Genomic DNA, 21,388 nt, shown 5'->3' with positions numbered 1-21,388 from the left:
TCTTCCTGGCGGCCGCTCGACTCCGGCGGCGGAGGCGGGCCGAGGGCGGGCGCCTCCGCTGACGTCATCAGCGCGCGCGCCGGAAGTGCCCGCTCGGGAGCGAGGCGGCGAGCGGACGAGCGCACTCGCGGGGTCTCCCGGCGGCCCAGAGTCGGTGAGCGCGGTTTACCTTTCCTCCAGGTGCACGGGGCCGGGCGCGCGCGGGCTGCTGCGCCCGCGGGGAGCGGGCGGCGTTTTCCGTGGCGGGACCCGGGGTCTCCCTTTGCGTTCGAATCGTGCAGTCCTCCTGCTCTTGCGGTGCAGGCTGTGGGGACGCCGCGGAGTTTGGAATAAAGGAAACTGTTGAGTCTGAGGCGCGCAGGTTTGCTTCTCTGTGGCGCCTTTTGCAGAGGGAAGACCGAACTAGGGGTAACTTCAGAGACCCAAGGTCAGTTAGGAAGTCCTACATTTCAAGCCTGGGTCCGATGCACCAAGTTCAGCAGGAGGCACGTTGAGCGCCACCAAAAAAAAAAAAAAAAAAAAAAACAGGTTTTTTCCTTTTTCTTTCTTTCTTTTCTTTTTTTCGGGCGGATCTCTCAGTCTAGTCGGGGGAGACAAGGTCAACTTGGATTCCCAGAAGGACTCCTTGAGTTGGTCCGGACAGGTGTTGCAGCAGTTCGGCCCCTTTTCCCGTCCTGTAAACCTGTAATGGGCACACCCTGCTTTTTTTTTTTTTATTATTATTTTATTTTTTCTCTTAAGAGGAGGTAAACGGGCCCAGTGATTCCCACAGAAAAATGAGAGACTCGTGCCGAGGTGGTTTATACGCGCGGGCCCACCAGCACAACCCACGGAGCAGGCCTCTCATCCCAGCCTGGGAGCCTGGGAGCCTGGGAGCCGGAGCCCCTCCTGGAGCCTGCACGAGCAATGCAGGTGGAAGCCGACGTCTCCTAGAGAGAAGGAAGCGCAGCCAGGACGCGGCTGAGCTTTGAGAGGCCCGAGTGCCTCCACATGCACCGGGGAACCTAGAGGCCCGCCCCCAAAACTACCACGCTTCACATCCTCCTTAATTTTGGGTTATTACCGCCCAAGATGTAAGCCCCTTTGGTCTTCTGTGCTACACCCTCATCCCCCTGGCTGCTTCATAGTCCCTCTCCTTTGATTTAGGCTATCACGGCTTCTCCCTCCTTTTTTTTTTTTTTTTTTAATTTTTTATTTACTCATTCATCACACACACACACACACTCACTCACTCACTCACTCACTCCTTGCATGAAGCCCGATGTGGGATTCGATCCCTGGTCCCCAGGATCACGCCCTGAGCTGAAGGTGGTGCTAAACCGCCGAGCCACGCAGGCGGCCCTCTCCCTCCTTTTCTTACACGTTTCACCCCTCAGCACAACAGCTGAGCTCTCTGAAGTCTCCAATCCCCTGCTTAACAAACTCTGACATAGGCTACCGCTGTAAGGGAAATTCTTTCATCTCCTGACCATAACTAACACTTGGCTTTTGCCTCTTGCCCTTCCCCCTGACGCTTTTCTCGGACACCTGCACTTCAGGCTAAGCGATGGCTCTACCTGTATTGAACTGATTTCACTTCTTCAAGAATATTTTTTCCTCCCTCCCCCGGATCTTTGTGGAGGTTCTTTTTTCTCTTTCTGGCATTGGATTGCTCTGACCTTTCTTCTCCCTCTTTGTGGATCATTCCCACCCCTATTAGGGGTCCCACTTTGCCTCTAACTTTCTGCCAGGGGCACTTCGTAAATTCCCCCAGAGTGAGTTAGGTAACCCTTGCTATGTTCTGAGTGCCCTCTATTTTCCTCCTCTTAGCACTTACCACGCAGTATGCTAATTGATTGCTGGTCTTTGCCTTTTGCACTGAGCGAGGCTGGGTGGGGGGGCGGGGCACACAGGCTATGATTTGTCTTTTTATTTTCGTAATTCCAGTGACCAATAGGCAGTCAGGTATTTTTTTTGGTTGCAACCGCTGCAGGTACAGTGTCCGACCAAAGCTGGGCAGTTGACATCATCTGACCTTAAAATGTAGGAACCTTTGGAAGGTGGTCAGCTGCTGCTTAGCTTATGCTGATTGTGGCTGTGTGAGAGTATGATTCCAGTCTTGCCAGAGCAGGTAGTTTTTTTTTCGATAACAGTTGGAAATACTGTTTTGGAAAGTGCTATCTCGCAGTTTTTAAGTGTTGTCAGTAGAATAACATCTTATTACCCCAAACAAAACAAACAAAAAATCTAAAGAACCCTGGGCCACGTGTCATAGGTTTGGAATCTGTTTTAGTGTGGCAAGGCTTAGAATTGGGCTTTGTTGAGAATACTGGATTTTGAGCTTGGTCTTCATGGATGGTTTGAAGTTGGAAGAGCGAATAAAAAGAGGTCCTCTGGTTTTGGAGATGCATCAAACAACTTTAGAGTGGTGTGTGTTACTTTGTGGCACGGCGAGGAGGTCCACATGCATGATCTTTCTGGAGAGAATAGGAGTTTGGGTGAGAGGATAGAATAGGTTGTGCAGAAGGCAGAGGAGTTTGGATTTGTTACAGTTCATTGGTGTGAAACAATTTGGATTCTTGATCAGAGAAACCTCAGATATGGATGATGTATTAGCAAAGTTAACTGAGTATCCTTTTTTTAAAGGTGGAATGGAGAGGAGAGCTGAGACTGGAAGGCTGAGCAGTTAAGATTGTGACATCTTTATCCAGATGTGAAGTAAGATTTCGATTTGTAAACATATATATAGGTGAATATCTGGTATTTTTGTCTACTTTTATAATTTCAGTTAATTGATCACTTACATTGAACAATCAAGAATCCCCTAAGTATTTTTAATACAGTACAGTGGGGTTTATATTAGAGGTATTGTTAAAGCATTGAAAAGTCATTTATGAAACTAGTAGAGAATATGGTACTGTAAGTTAGTGATTATGAAGCAATCAGTTGTTTCCTTTCCCTTAAGGGTCTTTCTCCTTTAATCCGTTTTGTATCTGCCAGGTAAATCTGGAGTGACCTTTTCCCCCCACACCTTATTTCTAGACTTAAAAGCCTGCAGTGAGCTTCTTCTCTAGTTGCTTGTCTTTTTGTTTTTGTTGTTAGCATTTAATGCCTTTAAATGTGTTCTATATTTGCCTGTTAAGTTTGTGAAGCAATGTGATATGATGGAAACGGCTTAGGATTTAAAGTCATGCAGAACCTGAATGGTTTCAGGCTTTGGCTCTGAGTTTTTCAGAGCCTCTGTGCTTTATCTGGAATAAGAGAGATAATATCTACCAAAGGGGAGGAAATGAAAACTTGTTGAATTCCTGTGCAGGCTAACTTTCCATTCCTCTGCAATGCAAATCTTCCGTTCTGATCAGTTCCATCTTTCTCAGGCACATCTTCCATAATTCTTTTACCTTTCTTTGGATTCCACTATCATTCATCCACATTTAAATAATTTCTCAAGTCTCTATTTAAATTTTCTTGGGTTTCTTAACTACCATATCCTACATTTATCTCACTGAGCATGGAATGGTGATTAATTTTAATAGATATTTTGCTTTATTTTGACCATTTTATTTTATTTATTTATTTATTTATTTTTTATTTTGACCATTTTAATTGGCATCAGTTTTTTCATAGATCTTCAGGAGTTCTAGACTTCATTTTTAATTTAGTTGTCTGGAATTTTAAACATTTTCCAATAAAGAGTAGTATTATCTAGCTTCTAGGTTGAAGTCAGTCCGTAAAAGCTTCTTGCTTCAATTTAGGATGTCTGTAATATGTTTACCTTGCTTTAAGGTCAATGGATCTCATACTGAGCTCAAGGAGATGAGTTTAAGATTTATTTATTTATTTGAGTTTAAGATTTTTTAAAAATATTTTATTTATTTATTCATGAGAGAGACACACACAGAGAGAGAGAGAGAGAGAGAGAGAGGCAGAGACACAGGCAGAGGGAGAAGCAGGCTCCATGCAGGGAGCCTGATGTGGGACTCGATCCTGGGACCCCAGGATCACACCCTGGGCCGAAGGCAGGCGCTAAACCGCTGAGCCACCCAGGCGTCCCAGTTTAAGATTTTTTAAAAAAAGATTTTGAGAGAGAGAGAATGAGAGAGCATGAGCAGGGGAAGGGACAGAGGGAAAAGCAGGCTGAACAGGGAACCCACCTTGGGGCTCCATCCCAGGACCTGGGATCATGATTTGAGCTGAAGGCAGACACTTAACTGACTGAGCTACCCAGGTGCCCAAGTTTAAGATTTTTAAAAAAACATTCCACCCCAGGCCAATTATACAGGGGCTTCAGAGAATGAGGCCCAAGCATTTGTATTTTTAAAGCTCTTCAGATGATTTTAAAGTGCAACCGAAACACTGCTTTAGGGGATAGAGCTAAAGGATTCTCACTGATAACCTTCTCAAAAATGAAGTGGCATTAATGTCATGAGAAATGTGGTAGGAGCCATAATCTTTTTTTTTTTTTTTTAATTTTACTTTTTTTTTAAAGTAATCTCTGCATGCTATGTGGGGCTCAGACTCATAACCCTGAGATCAAGAATCCCATGCTCCACAGAGTGAGCCATCTAGGAGCCACAGGAGCTATAAGTTAATAGTGCTTATTACAAGTTTTTTGAATACAGATTGGCCCAACTCTCCATAAGCTTTCATAAGCTGAATGGCATTAACGAAAGAGTCAACACTCTGTAAAAGCAAAAATCTTTGGATTTCTTTTGGTTGGTGAAAACAGGTATTGAAAGTAGCATAAGGTGAATTTTCAGGTAGTGAGGGGAGACCTATAATTAAAAGGTACAAATCAATATTTAGGTTCCCCAGAATGGCTCATGTGGTGGTCATATGAATAGGTCTATTTGGCCAATATTTAATAAGTACCTTTAACTTGTTAAGCAATGGGAGTAAGAGAGGTACACAGTCATTGCCTTTGTGGTGGTGTTTAGTTTGGGAGGAGTAGAAAAAAAGTAAATTGCATGTGATGTTATTTATATAGTACTATTATAGCAGGGTGCTTTAAGAAACCCAGAGAAAGAACAACTTTGTTCTTTGTAGAGAATATAAGAAAAGCTGATATTTAAGTTGGATCCTGAAGGAAGAGTAGAGGGTGAAAGGCAGATAAGATATAGTAGTTTGAGGAAAAGTATGCTACACTGTTGGAGAAATGGTGTGGGTGAAGCTGGAAAGGCAAAAGCAAGGTCATAAATAAGCCTTTATAAGGTTAAGGATGAATCTTCATTCTTCAGTATTTGAGGAACCACTGAGATTTTTAAATCAGGTGTCTTATCAGAGTGAACATTCTGGCTACAATTTGTAGGGTGAGAAGCAGGGAGACCAAGTGTTTTACTACTGAGGAGTCCAATAGCTAGACGAGGAGCATCTGATATTTACATAGTGAGGTGATAGAAATAACTGGATTTAATAAATAGATATGAAAAGTTTTGAGTCTTTGTATGATTCAGGCTTCTCATTTGGGCTCTTGGGTACCTGGTGGTGTCATTGACTAAAGTGGGGAAGACAGGAGATAAAACAGGCTTCTGAGAAATATGAAGAACTTTTGGCATGTTGAGTTGCAGATGTCTGTGAGCTGTCCTCTTGAACAGTCAGGATAGAAGTAGAGATGTGGCAGTCATTTATCTAAAGGAACATATTACCAGCATTAATAAACTGACTCTATGAACTTTGAGCACGGAGTGTTCAAGTTGTGCAAATTGTCCTAGGTGCTTATTAATCAATGAAGAACATAGAGATCCCTGTTTTCATATAGTTCATATACTTAGTAGTGAGGGACCAATAATATGCATCAAATATAAGTTATATAGTATCTTAGATGATTAGTGCTATGAAAAGAATAGCAAAGTTTAGGGGGATCTTGTAGATAGGTTACATTAAGAAGGTAGTATTGAAGGACAAAGAAGTTAACCGTGCAGATTCCTGGAGAAAAGTATTCTAGGTGGGGAATTGCCGATGCAAATAAATGCCTAATGCTCATTCAGAGTATGATGTCATATGTGACTTTGCTATTCACTAACCTTGGTTCACTATCAGAATAGTTACTGATGAAAATAGTGAAAGGAATGTGTTTGGAGAGGAGGAAAAGCTATTTTATTCTGCTTTGTTGTTTTTCTTTCTTTCTTTTTTTTTAAAGATGTTATTTATTTATTCATGAGAGACTCACAGAGAGAGAGAGGCAGAGACACAGGCAGAAGGAGAAGCAGGCTCCATTCAGGAGCCTGCATGTGGGACTAATGCAGTCCTGATGTGGGACTCGATTCCTGGTCTTCAGGATCAGGCCCTGGGCTGAAAGTAGCGCTAAACCGCTGAGCCACCCGGGCTGCCCAGTTTTGTTGTTGTTTTTAAAAAGATTTTATTTTATTTGAGAGACAGCAGGTGAGCACAAGTGGGAGGAGGAGCAGAGGGAGAAGCAGACTTCCTGCCAAGCAGGGAGCCCGATGAGGGGCCTGATCCTAGGACCTGATCCTAGGACCTGATCATGACTTGAGCTGAAGGCAGTTGCTTAACTGACTGAGCCACAGGGTCCCTGGTGTGTGTGTGTGTGTTTTTCTTTTTTTTTATCCTGAGTGTATTTACTACTGGAAGCTGAAAAGAGAGCAGTGTGCAGTTAGTTATTCTTCAGTCTAAGCTGCTACTATAACCAGTTTGGGTAAGGTAAAAAAAATATATCTATTGCCTTGCCTGTGGATTCCAGGTGTGAATGGTTTGACAGAAGGATATTGCCTGCGACTTCCTGTTTTCTCAATTTCTAGGCTACTCTCACTGAGAATACCAGCCCTCCCTATTCTCTTAGCCGGCAGCTAAGTCAACATAATAATGGTTGGCTCTCTGGAGTGCTCAAAGAAAGGCTTACTTCTTTATGGATTTAATATACTATGGTGGTATATTAAACATATTCTCTAATGAATATGGCATAAGAGAATGCAAGTTAGTTTTATGATCTTGAACTAGTTATTAGCAAACTTCTAAATGAAGCCTACATTCTTTTTTTTTTTTTTTTTAAGATTTTATTTATTTATTCATGAGAAACAGAGGGAGAGAGAGAGGCAGAGACACAGGCAGAGAGAGAAGCAGGCTCCATGCAGGGAGCCTGACGTGGGACTAGATCCCGGGTCTCCAGGATCACACCATGGGCTGAAGGCAGCACTAAACCGCTGAGCCACCAGAGCTGCCCTGAAGCCTACATTCTGTATAGTGAATTCTGATTCTGTTCTCTCCCTAATTGTAGTGTAGAGGGTCCTTCCATTTTTCAGTTCTGTTCTTCAGTTTTCATATCCTTTTGGATCAGAACACTTTACTGGAGTACTACTGAGACTCCACTAATGAGAGATTAGTGATTACCTGGTAAGTAACACAATCACTTTAGTGAGAGAGCATCTTTGCTTAAGTTTTGCTGATTGGCGCTAGTTGTGGGATGGGTCAGTTTCTGAAGTCTGGATGATGTCATAACCAACATGTGCTGCTAATCAGAAGGTTGCTGAAAAGATTATCTTTTCCCATTTCTCTTGTCTGAATTCAAGATCCAGTTTAAGGCTTACCTTCTTTATAGTCCAGTATTCTTTCTTTTCGTTTTATGTAATCCTCAAACTGTGTCTTCTGTTTTCTTTTACTAAGAGTACAAGGTTGCATATGGAATATTCTATTTATACTCCTGTTTCCCTAAGTATATAGATTTCTTAAGGATGAAAGATGTTTAATAATTTGACATGGACCTTACTGGTACGGTTTGATATTAAAAAATTTTTTTTTTGGTGGATGCTAATTATTTGCTCCACCAAGTTCTATTTAGTCTTATTAAAATGTCAATATCTTTTTGAGTTTTTTTGTTTTTGTTTTTGTGGGCAGGGGGATGGGCTAAAGGGTGATAGGTATTAAGGAAGGCACTTGCTATGATAAGCACCAGGTGTCATATGTAGGTGATGAATCGCAAAATCCTACACATGAAACCAACATTACACTATATGTTAACTAACTGGAATTTAAATAAAAATTCGGATTAAAAAGAATAATCAAGAAAAAAGAAAGAGTGCCCTATCAGTGAGCAATACCACTATTATATATTTTTTAGTCTTATATTGTGTTTACTATTTTTATATTCTTTATTCTGAAAATACATAGTAATTTATTTTTTTAATTTTGTTTTTAAAGAGAGAGAGCACATATATGCATGGGCACAGAGTTGGGGGAGGATCAGAGGGAGAGGGAGAGAATCCAAGCAGGCTCTCTGGCAGGGAACCCAACTCTCCATCCTAGGACCTTGAGATCATGACTTGAGCTAAAATCAAAAGTTGGACACTCAACCGACTGACTCACACAGGCACCCCTTAAGAGTAATTTAGTTAACAATAAAGCATTTTATTCTGATACTGCCGTTTTGTAAAAAGAATAGAGGTATGGTAAAAGTACATTAAAAACTAGATACCTGTAGATTGTGTAAAGGTATTGATGGCCATAATGCCAGGATTGTAATTCCATCAGAGAAGAGAGAAAATAAGAGCAATCACAACATTTTTTTAAAGATTTTATTTATTTATTCATTAGAGAGAGAGAGGTGTAGAGACACAGGCAGAGGGAGAAGCAGGCTCCACGTAGGGAGCCTGATGTGGGACTCGATCCAGGGACTCCAGGATCAAGCCCTGGGCTGAAGGCAGGCACTAAACCACTGAGCCACTCAGAGATCGCCAAATAAGAGCAATCATAAAATGTACCAGTCATGTGTAAAGTTTAAAACAAAATCTGTATTTTGTGTTTTCATGCCCCAGAGTTAACCACACATAGATGAGGGACAAAAGTCTGTATTTTAATTAAAATGTTCTGATAAATTATACTTTTAAGTGCTGTACATGTATTTTAGTAGCTAGATATTTCATTTTAAATGTGTACACATTTTCTAGAAATGTAAAGTTTTGCAGTGATCAACCTTATCAGACTCTGGTACACAGATCCTGTAACAATATATACTCAGTGGTGGTATTTCTTAGTCATAGGGCACTCATTTTTTTTCTTGATTCTTTTTTAAAAATTATTGTTATTATTTTTTTAGAGCAGGAGAGGGGGTGATGGCCAGAGGGGGAGAGAGACTGACTCTTAAGTAGGCTCCTTGCCCAGTGGGGAACCTGATGTGTTGCTTATTACCTGAGCTGAAATCAAGAGTCAGATATTTAACGAACTGAGCTCCCCAGGCACCCCTTGATGATGATTCTTTTTTTTAAGATTTTATCCAAGTTTTAACTAAAACTTCAGGTTAGTTAACATACAGTATAAAGTTGGTTTCACATGTGGGATTTTGTGATGCATCACTTAGATACAGCACTTGGGGGTCATCACAGCAAGTGCCCTCCTCAGTACCCATTACCCATTTAGCTCATCCCCCTGCCCACAAAAAACCCCCAAGCCCCAGTAAGATACTGATACTTTAGTTGACTCACCAGGAAGAGGTAACTTTAAAAAATGAAATTCTTTTTACAGGAGATTATAGTCTAATGTGTATACTTAATCATTGTATTACAGACACTTAAGCAATTAAACTATTGTCTTTTGTAAAGGAAACTAATTTTCTTTTCTTCTTTTTTTTTTTTTTAAAGATTTTATTTATTTACTTGACACAGAGAAAGAGCAAAGGTAGGGGGAGTGGCAGGCAGAGGGAGAGAGAGAGAGAACCAGGCTCCTTACTGCGCAAGGAGCCTGATGTGGGGCTCCATTCCAGGACCTTGGGGTCATGGTGTAAGCTGAAGGCAGCCGCTTAATTAAGTGAGCCACCCAGGAGCCCTGCAAACTAATTTTCTTTTATAAAATTATTCGCCAGGTGTACAGGAATTGAAATTTTATTATTTATTTATATATGAATGAGAGTGCACTCAGGAGCATGTGCACATGCACATGTGTGTGAGCCGTGTGAGGTGCAAAGGAGGAGAGAGAATACCAACTGGGTTCCATGCCCAGTATGGAGCCCAATGCAGGGCACGGTCTCACGACCCCAGAATCAAGAGTCAGATGCTTAAACCAACTGAGTCACCCAGGTGCCCCTGTTTCACATTTTTATTTAAATTTCAGTTTCACATTTTTATTTAAATTTCAGTTCATTTTTATTTAAATTTCAGTCACCCAGGTGCCCCTGTTTCACATTTTTATTTAAATTTTATTTAAATTTTATTTAAAATTAAGTTAATACTGTAATACTGATTTCAGGAATAGAATTTAGTAATTCATCACTTACATAAAACACCAGTAATTTAAATTAGGATCTTTAAAATTTATCAACTTTTTAAGGTAAAGAGAAGTTATTTATTTACTAAACATTTTTACATTTAACTGATTTCTGTAGCTCCTACTAAGGTGAATACTCCACTGGGGCATCATCAAATATGGAGTTAAACATGCAAAACTGTTATAGGACTAACTGTAGGAATTAAAATTGTGGTAACAGTAATGCAGTGTGTAGCTATTTCATGGATGCTGTTTGTTTTTAGTAGAAATTAAGTTCAATATACAGATTGATACACTACAGAAGTGATAGTTACATTCAGCAAAATCAGTTGGCAGTTTGCCAGATAAATTCATGCTTTTTTTATTTTTTAGTGTGTTAAGATATACATAAAATTTACCATTTTAACCATTAAGTATACAATTCAAGGTACCTTCACATTTATAGTACAGCCATCACTACCATCCAACACTTTTCATCTTCCCGAACTGACCAATACACCCACTAAATAACTTTCCATCAGATAAATGTACATTTCTTTAGGTGTTTTGCTGTTTCCATTTGTTGAGGTATCTCCAGATTTTAGCTCTTTGATTCATTTGTTCATATTTAGCTCTTTCACAATTGATCTCTTGTTTCTTGATAATGTGTATTTTAGATGTCCTATTGAATTTTTATTTTTTTTACTTTTTGCCTTGTTCTAGCAACTTTGTTTCCAATTGCTAGGTTTTCATCAAAGTTATATACTTTGACTTTCTTTGCGACTTTTTTTAAGCTTCTGTAAATCATAGGTTGATTAAAGTAGATCTATTTTCAGGTAATAACAGTAATATTCTGTTAGTTGTCATGCACACTACCAGGCAGAAAAAGACAACTAGATCAGGAGCTTTATTTTCGCACTTGGCTAGTAAGCACAAAATCTCTGTGTAGCCATTAGGTGAGCTTAATCTTTCTAGGAGAGCCGCTCCTGTCCTTTGAATTTCATATAAAATGGCAGACAGAGAATCAATCTACTCAAGCCTATAGCTCTTTTATTTATTTTTTTTTTTTTTAAAGATTTTACTTACTTATTCATGAGAGACACAGAGAGAGGCAGAAACATAGGCAGAGGGAGAAGCAGGCACCCCTGAGGGGAGCCTGATGCCGGATTCCATCCCAGGATGCCAGGATGATGACCTGTCCCAAAGGCAGATATTCAACCACTGAGCCACCCAGGTGCTCTCTCTCTCTTTTTTTTTTTTTAAAGATAATTTTCAGAGTACAGATTCTTTACCTCTTTGATTAGGTCTGTTCCTAAGTATCTTAAGGTTTTTGTTGCAGTTGTAAGTGGGATCGATTTCTTAATTTCTTGCTTCTGCCTCATTGTTAGCGTGTAGAAATGCAACTGATTTCTGTGCATTGATTTTATACCCTTTGACTTTGCTGAATTCTATATCAGGTCTAGCAATTTTGGGGGGGGGGGAGTGTTTTGGGTTTTCTACCTAGAGTACCATGTCATCTGTGAAGAGTGAAAGTTTGACTACTTGCCAATTTGGATGCCTTTTATTTCTTTTTGTTGTCCGATTGCTGAGGCAAGGACTTCCAGTACTGTGTTGAACAGCAGTGGTGAGAGTGGACATCCCTGTTGTGTTCTTGACCTTATGGAAAAAGGTGGTCAGTTTTTCCCCATTGAGGAGGATATTCGCTGTGAGTTTTTTGTATATGGCTTTTATGATATTGAGATATGTTTCTTCTATCGCTGCAGACTAATTCATAGATTTGCAGTGTTCGTCATGCTTTGCACATTGCTTATTTTGTTATTGTCTTCATTTTACCTAAGCTTGCTCAGTGTACTTTCATTCTTTTGGGGAAAAGTTTTAGTACGTTTTTTCCCTTAAGTTTGTTTGTTTGTTTGTTTATTTGAGAGAGCAGGAGAGAATGAGCAAGACATCACAAGTGGTAGGAGGAGCAGCAGAGGGAGAGGGGGAAGCAGGCTTCCTGCTGAGCAGGGAGCCTGACTCAGGGCTCAGTCCCAGGACTGCAGGATCGCCTACCTGAGCTGAGGGCAGACCCTTAACTGAGCTACTCAGGTGTCCCTTGAGGGAAAGTTTTTAAAAGTTCTCTGTTGTGGGAGATACAAGCTTTGAGTTCCAGAATGTAGTCACAGGAGGAAAAAGCATAGAGAATATAGTCAATGGTATTTTTGTAATAGTGATACAATGGTGACAGATGGTAGCTACGCTTGTGAGCATAGCATAATGTATAATTGTTGTACAGTGAAACTACTGTAATGTTGGGTATCAGTGATATTCAAAAAAATCGGAAAAAAAATTCTCCATCAAATTTTTACCTAGTGAGTTTAGTATTCTTTGATGAGTTGATGATTCTCTCTTTGATTTTGGGATGACTTGAACATGGGACTGTTTATTGCCAATATAAAACTGTAGGGATTTCCAGACTAAGGATGCTAGAATTTTTTTTAACATATGAGATATTTTAAAGCCAGTGTTCTTAATATTCTAGATAAAAATTACCTTACACATTAAATGTAATTCTTTTAGAGATAAGGTTAAGAAGAGACATGCCCTGCCCAGCTCTCAACTTTTGAGCAAAGTTAGGATTAGAATTCTTTTTTTTTCCTTTTTAAAGATTTTATTTATTTATTCATGAGAGACAGAGAGAGAGGCAGAGACACAGACAGAGGGAGAAGCAGGCTCCATGCAGGGAGCCCAACGCAGGAATTGATCCCGGGACCCCAGTATCACGCCCCAGGCCAAAGGCAGCTGCTCAACCACTGAGCCACCCAAGGATCCCTAGAATTCTTTTAATATAACTCAGTTGTTATGAAACTTGGGTGGCCTCTGGTGGTCAAAATAATATCTCCTGTTTTTAAAGATGTATTTGAAGGGAGTTTGGCTTATTAATGGTGATTATTTTTTATTTTGAGAGTTTTATTTATGCAAATAAGAGTTAATTATTTTTCTCCATTGATTGGTTTATACAGACAGAAATCCTTATGTCTGTACTTTTCCCCCCTCCTACAGGAGATTGTTGAAAACTTTAAATTTGATTCCTGAAAGGACTCAAGTAAGTAGTATAGTAGTTATTCTTACCTTTTTTTTTTTTTTGTGGGAAACCAGTAACTTTAATATTGTAGTATTATATCTAGTTAAACTATATATTATTTCCTTAGAACTCTTGTAGTTTTTTAAATTAATTCCGTCTTATTTTTACTTGTTTTCCTTTAGTTCATTAATTTATATTCATAACTATTGCTATCACTTGAGATGTTATTTTTCTTTTAATTAAAAAAATTTTTTAAAGTATCACTTATTTAAGTAATCTCTACACCCCACGTGGGACTTGAAATAGAAATCTTGAGATCAGGAGTCACATGTTCCTCCGACTGAGCCTGCCAGGTGCTCTGATACATTATACTTCATGAATGATTTCCAGGATCTTTAAAAATAGTAACTTATTTTTATTATAGATGATAGAAAGTATAAAACATAACACAGTATAAATATTCATCTTCCTATACCCAGCCACCCGTTTCTTCCCAGTGTCAGGCACTGTTACATTCTCTTGCTTATACCTCCAGAAATAATCTGTACATATGGATATGTATTCATACCCTATTTTTTTTATTTTCCCTAAGTGGCAGTGTATTCAACATATTAATCAACCTTTTTTTAAACAAATATTTTATTTATTTATTTATTCATGAGAGATAGAGGCAGAGACACAGGCAGAGGGAGAAGCAGCTCCATGTAGGGAGCCTGATGTGAGACTCAATCCCGGGACCCCAGGATCACACCCTGGGCTGAAGGTAGGCGTTAAACTGCTGAGCCACCCAGGGATCCCCCACCCCCCTTTTTTTTTTTAACCTAGCAGTGTATCTTGGCATTCCTTCTATATTATATATGGGTTACTTTTCTCTGAAATGGCTTGCATAATATTCCTTTATATATGAATATACAGCATTTTATTTAATCTCTACCCTCCTGACCAACATTCTAGGTTGCTTTCAATCTTTGCTGTGTACCTGTGCAAAGTATACATAGAAATAGAATTTCCAGGTCAAAGCATATGTTCATTTAACATTTAATAGATTTTGCTCATTTTTTCCCAATCTGCTGCACCCATTAAAATTATACTCATTTCATTAATATATGAGAGTGTTGGCTTTTCTTACTCTAGTCGAAGCAGTTTGATTTTTTTTGCAGAGCTTTGGGTGCAAATTGGTATAACTCCATTATAGTTTTAGTTTTCATCTTCTTTATTTTGAAGAAAGTTGAGCATCTTTTCAAAAGATTAAGTCTTTTTTTTGTGTGTGTGTGAACTCTCTTCATATCATTTGTACATTTTTCTTTTGGGTTCATTTTTTCCCCTGTGATTTGATTTCAGTTGGTTGCTATTATTTCTCTATTGTTTCTCAAGTAGGATAAAATCTGACTTGTTTTTTAGACTGAAACCTTTGATGGGTTCAGTAAAGGAGGAGAAATTTTGGTAATTTTTTTTTCAAGTTTCCATCAATTCTTATACTTAAAAGACTGATTACTTTGAAATAACATTCTCCCTCTTTTTTAAGATTTTATTATTTCTTTATCTGAGAGAGAGCATGCAGGGCAGGGGGTGGGAGCAGAGGAAGAGGGAATCCTGAGTTCATGGCCGAAGTTGAAGGCAGATGCTTAACTGACTGAGCCATTCAGGTGCTCCTGAAATAACATTCATGATGATGTGTGATTATGGACATGGAATTCAGGTTGATTTATGTATAATGTTAAAAGCTAATTTGTAACTTAAATTAAGATTTTTCTAGGCATCTTTGAGTTCGTTTATTGGGTCTATTTGTATCAGAAAATATTGTAGATTTGTTTTTATAGAGAAAATTAAAATTGTTTATTTTTATTTTTTTATTTTTTTATTTTTTAAGATTTTATTTATTTATTAATGAGAGAGAGAGAGAGAGAGGGAGAGGGGCAGAGACACAGGCAGAGGGAGAAGCAGGCTCCATGCAGGGAGCCCGAGCGGGACTCGATCCCGGTTCTCCAGGATCACGCCCTGGGCGGAAGGCAGGCGCCAAACCGCTGAGCCACCCAGGGATCCCTTAAGATTGTTTATACTGTGGATAGTATCAAAAAATATTACCCTTATTTTTCAGCCTTTTTTTCTTAGCCTGAACCGTTAGAATTTTATGCTGCCAAAATAGGATGTCATTTCTTTTTTTCCCCCTCTTAGTGTTATTACCTCATAAAGGGCCACCAAAAATCTTTTGACATGTATTTTTCTGAAATATTTTCCTACTCCACAAATCTACAGATTATGTGTCTGGACTTGTTGCCCAATTTTTTTGTATTACAAAGATCCTGACTTAGTACTTGTCCCATTTTTCACTTTTCGCTCATGATTATCCTTCTACATATCAGGATAGTTCATAGTTCTTGGGTTAGAACCTGCATCGTGTTCTCTGGGTTCTGCTTTGTTAACCATTTCTCATCTACTCTGGTGGTTAATGAGCTGCTGCCTATGAACTGCCTTCCTGTTTTTGTAAATAAAAAGTTTTTGGAATATGACCACACTCCTACGTTTATTATGTATTGCTTATGGCTGCTTTCATTTTATAACAGTAGAATTGAGTGGTTGTGACAGAGACCTGTGACGTACATGCAAGGCTGAAAATAAAAGTCTGGTCCTTTATAAAGTTTTCCAACCCCATATAAGTGACCTTTAGGGTATTTTCTGCACTGTGTGCTCATCATCTCTCTTACTTGTCTTGCTTACCTTCTTCTCCTTGTTCACACTTGTTTTCTTTCTTTATTTTTTTTTTAAGATTTTGTTTATTCATGAGACACACACACACACACACACACACACACACACACACACACACACACGCAGAGAGGCAGAGACAGGCAGAGGGAGAAGCAGGCTCCACACAGGGAGCGAGCCTGATATGGGACTCGATCCCGGGTCTCCAGGATCATGCCCTGGGCTGAAGCCAGGTGCTAAACCGCAGAGCCACCCGGGCTGTCCTCACACTTGTTTTCATCTGGACTCCGTAATGCACTGCATTAGTGCTTTACCCAGAACATGGCAGCTCTCAAAGTAGGAAGCCTCTCTCTGCATCCCAAATATGAAAAATGCTGACAGAACTTTTAATTTTGAATTTTATGAAAGTGCCTTTGCATTAAAATAAACTTATAGAATTAAAAGCAAAATTGAGAGTGATTTATTTCAGTTTGTTGAGTGTGTTTTTATAGGATTGTTTATTTAAACTTTTAAGTTAAAACCATTTCATTGAACATATATAAGAGAGAAGCTCTAGGAATGTAGCAAATCTAAAAATGTTATAAAAATGTTATAGAAACCATCCACCAGGAAATAGGAATAGCATTGCTGATCAGCGTTGCAAATTATTCATGAAAATGAATCTTTCTAATTTTTACTATGAGAAAACAAATTTTTACTATGAGAATGAAGAAATATTTGTGGTCTTCTGGATCTTTTTACCGCGATGGGAACAAACTCTTTGAAGCTTTAAATAGTCTTTGAAACAGAATGTGGGGCTTTCTATTACATTTTTTTTAAAAAAAGAACATTTCAGAATTGTTTGGAAAAAGAATTGCCTTAATCATTCTTTTTTCCTTTTGGTCAGTTACATTTTTTTCTTAAGTATCTCTGGAAAATATTTGTGTTGAAATGTAACTATTTACTCTTATAAAAATCTTCTCTATTGCTTCCTAATTACATAAAAAGCCATAACTTTTTGGTTCCTTTTTGTTTAGTGGCTTACAGAAGAGATGAAATGTGGTCTGAGGGACGATATGACTATGAAAGACTTCCAAGAGAACGAATACCTCCTCGAAGTCACCCCAGTGTAAGTTGCTACTGCTGTAGAATAATTGAAAATCTAGAATCTAAGTGAATTTGGTACACCAAAGCTAAGCCTCCTAATAAAATCTTTAAGTGCCAAAAACTTAACAGTCTGGGTTGACATATAGGCAGATTAAGCTTATCTTTTAAAAGTTAAAAGTTTGAAAATAAAGGGCAACATTTTATTTATGTAGATAATCTATATTTCACATTGTTTATTTAAATTTCTAAAATGGAGGATTTTTATAATGAATTGAATTTGTGAAGAAAATTTGAGTTTTTATAAAGATAGACTGTTAATTAATGGAATATTTGAGCACCTGCTCCTACTATTGGATGTCCCCTATTTTCTCTATTCCCAAAAATGTTTGCAAATTGGATATGTGAAATTATGAAGTAGGGGCAGGTCAGGGGCAGGCAGGCAGCTTTTAGTATATTGCCCTACTGCTTGTCTCTGTTGCTTTGAGAATTAGGAATTTTAATTAGGCCTTTTCTCAGGGAGCTTGCTATTTTTCTTAATGTATTCTCAGCACCATTTAGTGTGTGGCACATAGTAGGAGTTCAGTGTTTATTGGGTGACTATATGCACTCTCTCCCCAAAATACTCTGCAGTGACCTAAGGAAGAGTTTGGGGAGGGTTAAGAATCTTAAACTTTTGCACAGGCCCTTTCTAAGTACCAGGGGATTTGGGTTGTGGTGATACTATGTGGATATATTATGGATTCATTATACACCATCAAAGGCACAAATATTGGTTTATACGTTTTTACTTCTAAGTAAGTCCCACAACACACTTAGATGGGTGATACTACTTTCAGCATTATCATTTGGCCTGGGTTACAGCTTCGGCTGCAATTGATCTAAAATGATAAAAGATGAGCTTCTTGGTTTTTGGTTTGAAGGAGACAAAGGTACAACTATTTTTGGTAGTGCTAACTTTGGGTTCATCCTGACACTAGCTGCCTCTACCATGCCACCTAAGTTGAGATCCCAACCCCAATAAGATCAAAGTTGTGTACCTGAGGTGCACTCATGGGGAAGTAAGTGCTTTGTCTGCCCTGGTCCCCAAGATTGGCCTTCTGAGTCCATCTCTGATAGAGGTTGCTGATGACCTTGCCAAGGCCACTGATGATTGTAAGTGTCTAAGGATGACAGTGTAACTGACCATTCAGAACAGACAAGCCTAGATGAAGTGGTATTTTCTGCCTCTTCCCTGATTGTCAGAGTGCTCAAGGAACCCCCACGAGACTGGAAGAAGCAGAAAAACATTAAGCACAGTGGGAATATCAGTTTTGATGAGATTGTCAACATTGCCCAACAAATGCGTTACTGGGCTTTAGCTAAGGCAACTAATGATTGGAAGGGTCTGATCTTTAGCCAGAGAATTCTGGTAATCTAGAATTACCAATGTTTAGCTAGAGATTCTCTGGAACCATTAAAGAGATCCTGGGGACTCTTAAATAATCTGTGGGCTGCAATGTTGATGACCACCATCCTCATGACATTAATAGTGGTGCAGTGGAATGTCCAGCTAGTTAAGAACTGCTACAAAGGAAAATATTTCCATAAAGAATCGTTTGACGACAACAACAATAAAAACAGAATTAAAGCTGGAACAAAGAGGCCTACCATATTTCAGAATGTGTAAACTTAATTATTACTATATGTCATTTCATTCCAGATTTTATAGACTGTGTTTCTAATTAAATTTTCAATTAAATTCTTTTAATTTGATAAAATATAGTTTACTTAGGAAAACAAAGTGACATAGATGATGTGGGAGTAATGCAAAGATGGGAAAGGGATCACTTTAGGAAAAAAATTTTTAGAACCCCTACCTTTCCAAGGATATATCCCATTAGGAATTTGTATTTCAAGGATACTTAAGAGAATTTTCTGTGTGGTTATGCCACCAACTGGGTATATAGTTGGATTTGTTTTAGTTTGTTTTCAATTTCCGGGAATTTCCTTTTTTTTTTTTTTTAGATTTTATTTATTCATGAGAGACACAGAGAGAAAGAGGAAGAGACACAGGCAGAGGGAGAAGCAGGCTCCATGCAGGGAGCCCGATGTGGGACTCGATCCTGGGTCTCCAGGATCACACCCTGAGCCTAAGGCAGATGCTCAACTGCTGAGCCACTCAGGCGTACCAGCCTTTTTTTTTTTTCTTTTCTAATTTTTGTTTTTAATGTAACACATGACTCCAAATTATAAAATAAGATACATTTAGGGACTCCTGGGTGGCTTAGCAGCTCAGTGGTTGAGCGTCTGTCTGCCTTTGGCTCTAGAGTGTCATCCTGGAGTCCCAGGATTGAGTCCCACACCAGGCTCCCTATGGGGAGCCTGCTTCTCCCTCTACCTATGTCTCTGCCTCTCTTTGTTTCATGTATAAACAAATAAAATCTTTTATTCTTTAATAAAAAGGTATATTTAGGGAAGGGAAGACTTTTAAATGGTCACTTACTATAATTACATATTTAACTATTTTCTGCTTACTGTGAGGGGTTTTATATTAAAACCTTCTTAATCTTCAAAACAATTCTGAGTGTTGAATGGTTTATTTATAGAGCTCTGTAGAATGTTGTAGAAGCCATAAAATGGAGACAGGAATTTATTTATTTAAAAGATTTTTAAAAATTTATTCATGTGAGGCAGAGATGTATGTAGGCAGAGGGAGAATCAGGCTCCCTTCGGGGAGCCTGATGCAGGTTTCAGACCCAGGACCCCAGGATCATGCCCTGAGCCGAAGGTAGATGCTCAACCACTAAGGCACCCAGGTGTCCCTGTAGACAGGGATTTATATACAGAAACATAATTTCAGACAACAGTGGGAAGTGTTCACAATCAAATCATGGAAAAAGTTAGATGTTATATCATATATTACACCATTCTGATTATGCATGCATGCTCTGTTGTATCATAGAAAACACTACAGTCAAGTTGGCTTCCAGAGATAAAACTGGAGGTCAAGGGATCTTCCAGGAGGCTGTCAGCTATTGCTAGGGAGGGATTCTAGTTAAGAAAGCTGGGGAGGGGTCAGTTTTAAGGTGGGAGTAATCAGTTTATCAGTGTCCTAAAGACAGAAGGGCCCTTCAGATCTCTAAGTTACTGTGTGAGAATGGGTTAGAGAAAGTTCCTCCTAATAAATAGCCTTTGTTTTTTCTGAAGGGATAGCAAGATCATCCCCTGAAAGGCAGGAGGTAGAGGGCAACTTTAGGCCAGTGTGTTGAATTTGGAGTAACCATTGTTGATATCTCCTCACCAGAAATGTTTAAAAAGACTGTGCTAAGGGGCAGTGAGCTTGTGCACTGTAAAGATAGGGGCACCAGTCTACAGGAATGTGTGTTTTATTACCTAAGTAGCCCGGTTTAGGAGTGGAGAAGGCAAGGTGTTATGAGTGGTGGACTCAGGAAGATAGGATATTGAAAGTTCTGATTCAGAGAATGACTGAGGTAATATATTATGTGTTATGGGCTAATTCAGAAAGGAAGTAAGGCTGTGAGAGGGACAGTGGATTGAAAGAAATGAGGGGTTGAGGGACAGGAAAGGCTCGGTGAGCCTGAAGACCAGAGTATGGCAGAAAGACAGGTATTTTGAATTGTAGTTTCCAAGAGAAGGACAGTCCTGGGTGATTAAAGTTCAGTGGATAGTGGTAGGGATAGAGAGTGGGCGAAGGTTATTGGACTTGAGGAAGGGAAAACTTGGAGGCTAGATTTTGGATCAGTGATTTAAATTAGAGGCTCTCATTCCTTGCTGTATATTAAAAAGACATCCAGAGAGCTCTTAAATACCAAAATCTGGGCCCCATCCAGGTAATTAAGTCATAATAATTGCAGCTAGGATCTCAACATCAGTGTTGTAAAAGTTTGTCAGGTTAAAAAAAAAAAAAAGTTTGTCAGGTGACTCTTATGCAGATTTAAGAAATAGAGATCATAGATGAACAATGAACTTGCTGATGATAACAGTTAAGGTAAAATGACAGGTGATGTAAGTTCTCAGTGGGTGATGATATTGTAATAAAATATAAACAAACCCAATCATTTTCATTTTTATATCATTTCTGTGTTTGTAAATGTGAAACATGCTTCTTTATAAAATAATTTCATCATCAGGAAGCATATAGATACGTTTTATACCACAAGTGCATTTAAAATCAGACTAGAAGTACTTAACTGTCTCTAAGTTCCCAAAGGTAAATCTGACTCTCCTAAATTCTCTGGCTACTTGGTTTCTCCGAGATGGGAAGGAGCCTAGATTGCGTTTCTCCTTCTAAGAGCACAGAACCTGCCCAGACCTTGTACAGCTTCATTCTTCTCCTTTTTAAAAAAAAAATTTTTTTTTTTA

At 39.0% G+C, this 21,388-nt stretch overlaps 1 protein-coding gene and 1 pseudogene across 50 annotated transcripts in view; both read left to right on the top strand.

Annotated features, from left to right (window-relative positions):
• The first annotated feature begins 30 nt into the window (after positions 1-30).
• Positions 31-21,388, top strand: part of PPHLN1 (periphilin 1) — a 139,480-nt gene continuing 118,122 nt past the window's right edge. For 7 of the 50 annotated variants that reach the window (XR_012002890.1, XR_012002888.1, XM_026000133.2 and 4 more), the window contains exons 1-4: positions 61-154; positions 2,626-2,697; positions 13,213-13,255; positions 16,957-17,048. Coding sequence is in view for 40 of the 50 variants with exons in the window: in XM_026000133.2 (XP_025855918.1) it covers position 13,255; positions 16,957-17,048 (93 nt within the window). In the remaining 10 variants the exon portion in view is untranslated. Of the gene's footprint in view, positions 155-2,625; positions 2,729-11,764; positions 11,876-13,212; positions 13,256-13,896; positions 13,998-16,956; positions 17,049-21,388 lie in introns of those variants that run through there. The other 43 variants (XR_012002889.1, XR_012002891.1, XM_072765535.1 and 40 more) reach the window with 24 other exon arrangements.
• LOC112921058 (large ribosomal subunit protein uL11-like) lies at positions 18,015-18,583 on the top strand (annotated as a pseudogene).

Source organism: Vulpes vulpes, chromosome 8, assembly GCF_048418805.1.
Source record: "Vulpes vulpes isolate BD-2025 chromosome 8, VulVul3, whole genome shotgun sequence".
Lineage (NCBI taxonomy): Eukaryota > Metazoa > Chordata > Mammalia > Carnivora > Canidae > Vulpes > Vulpes vulpes.
Note: the sequence above shows the minus strand (reverse complement) of the source record. Positions and strands in the feature narration are given on the sequence as shown.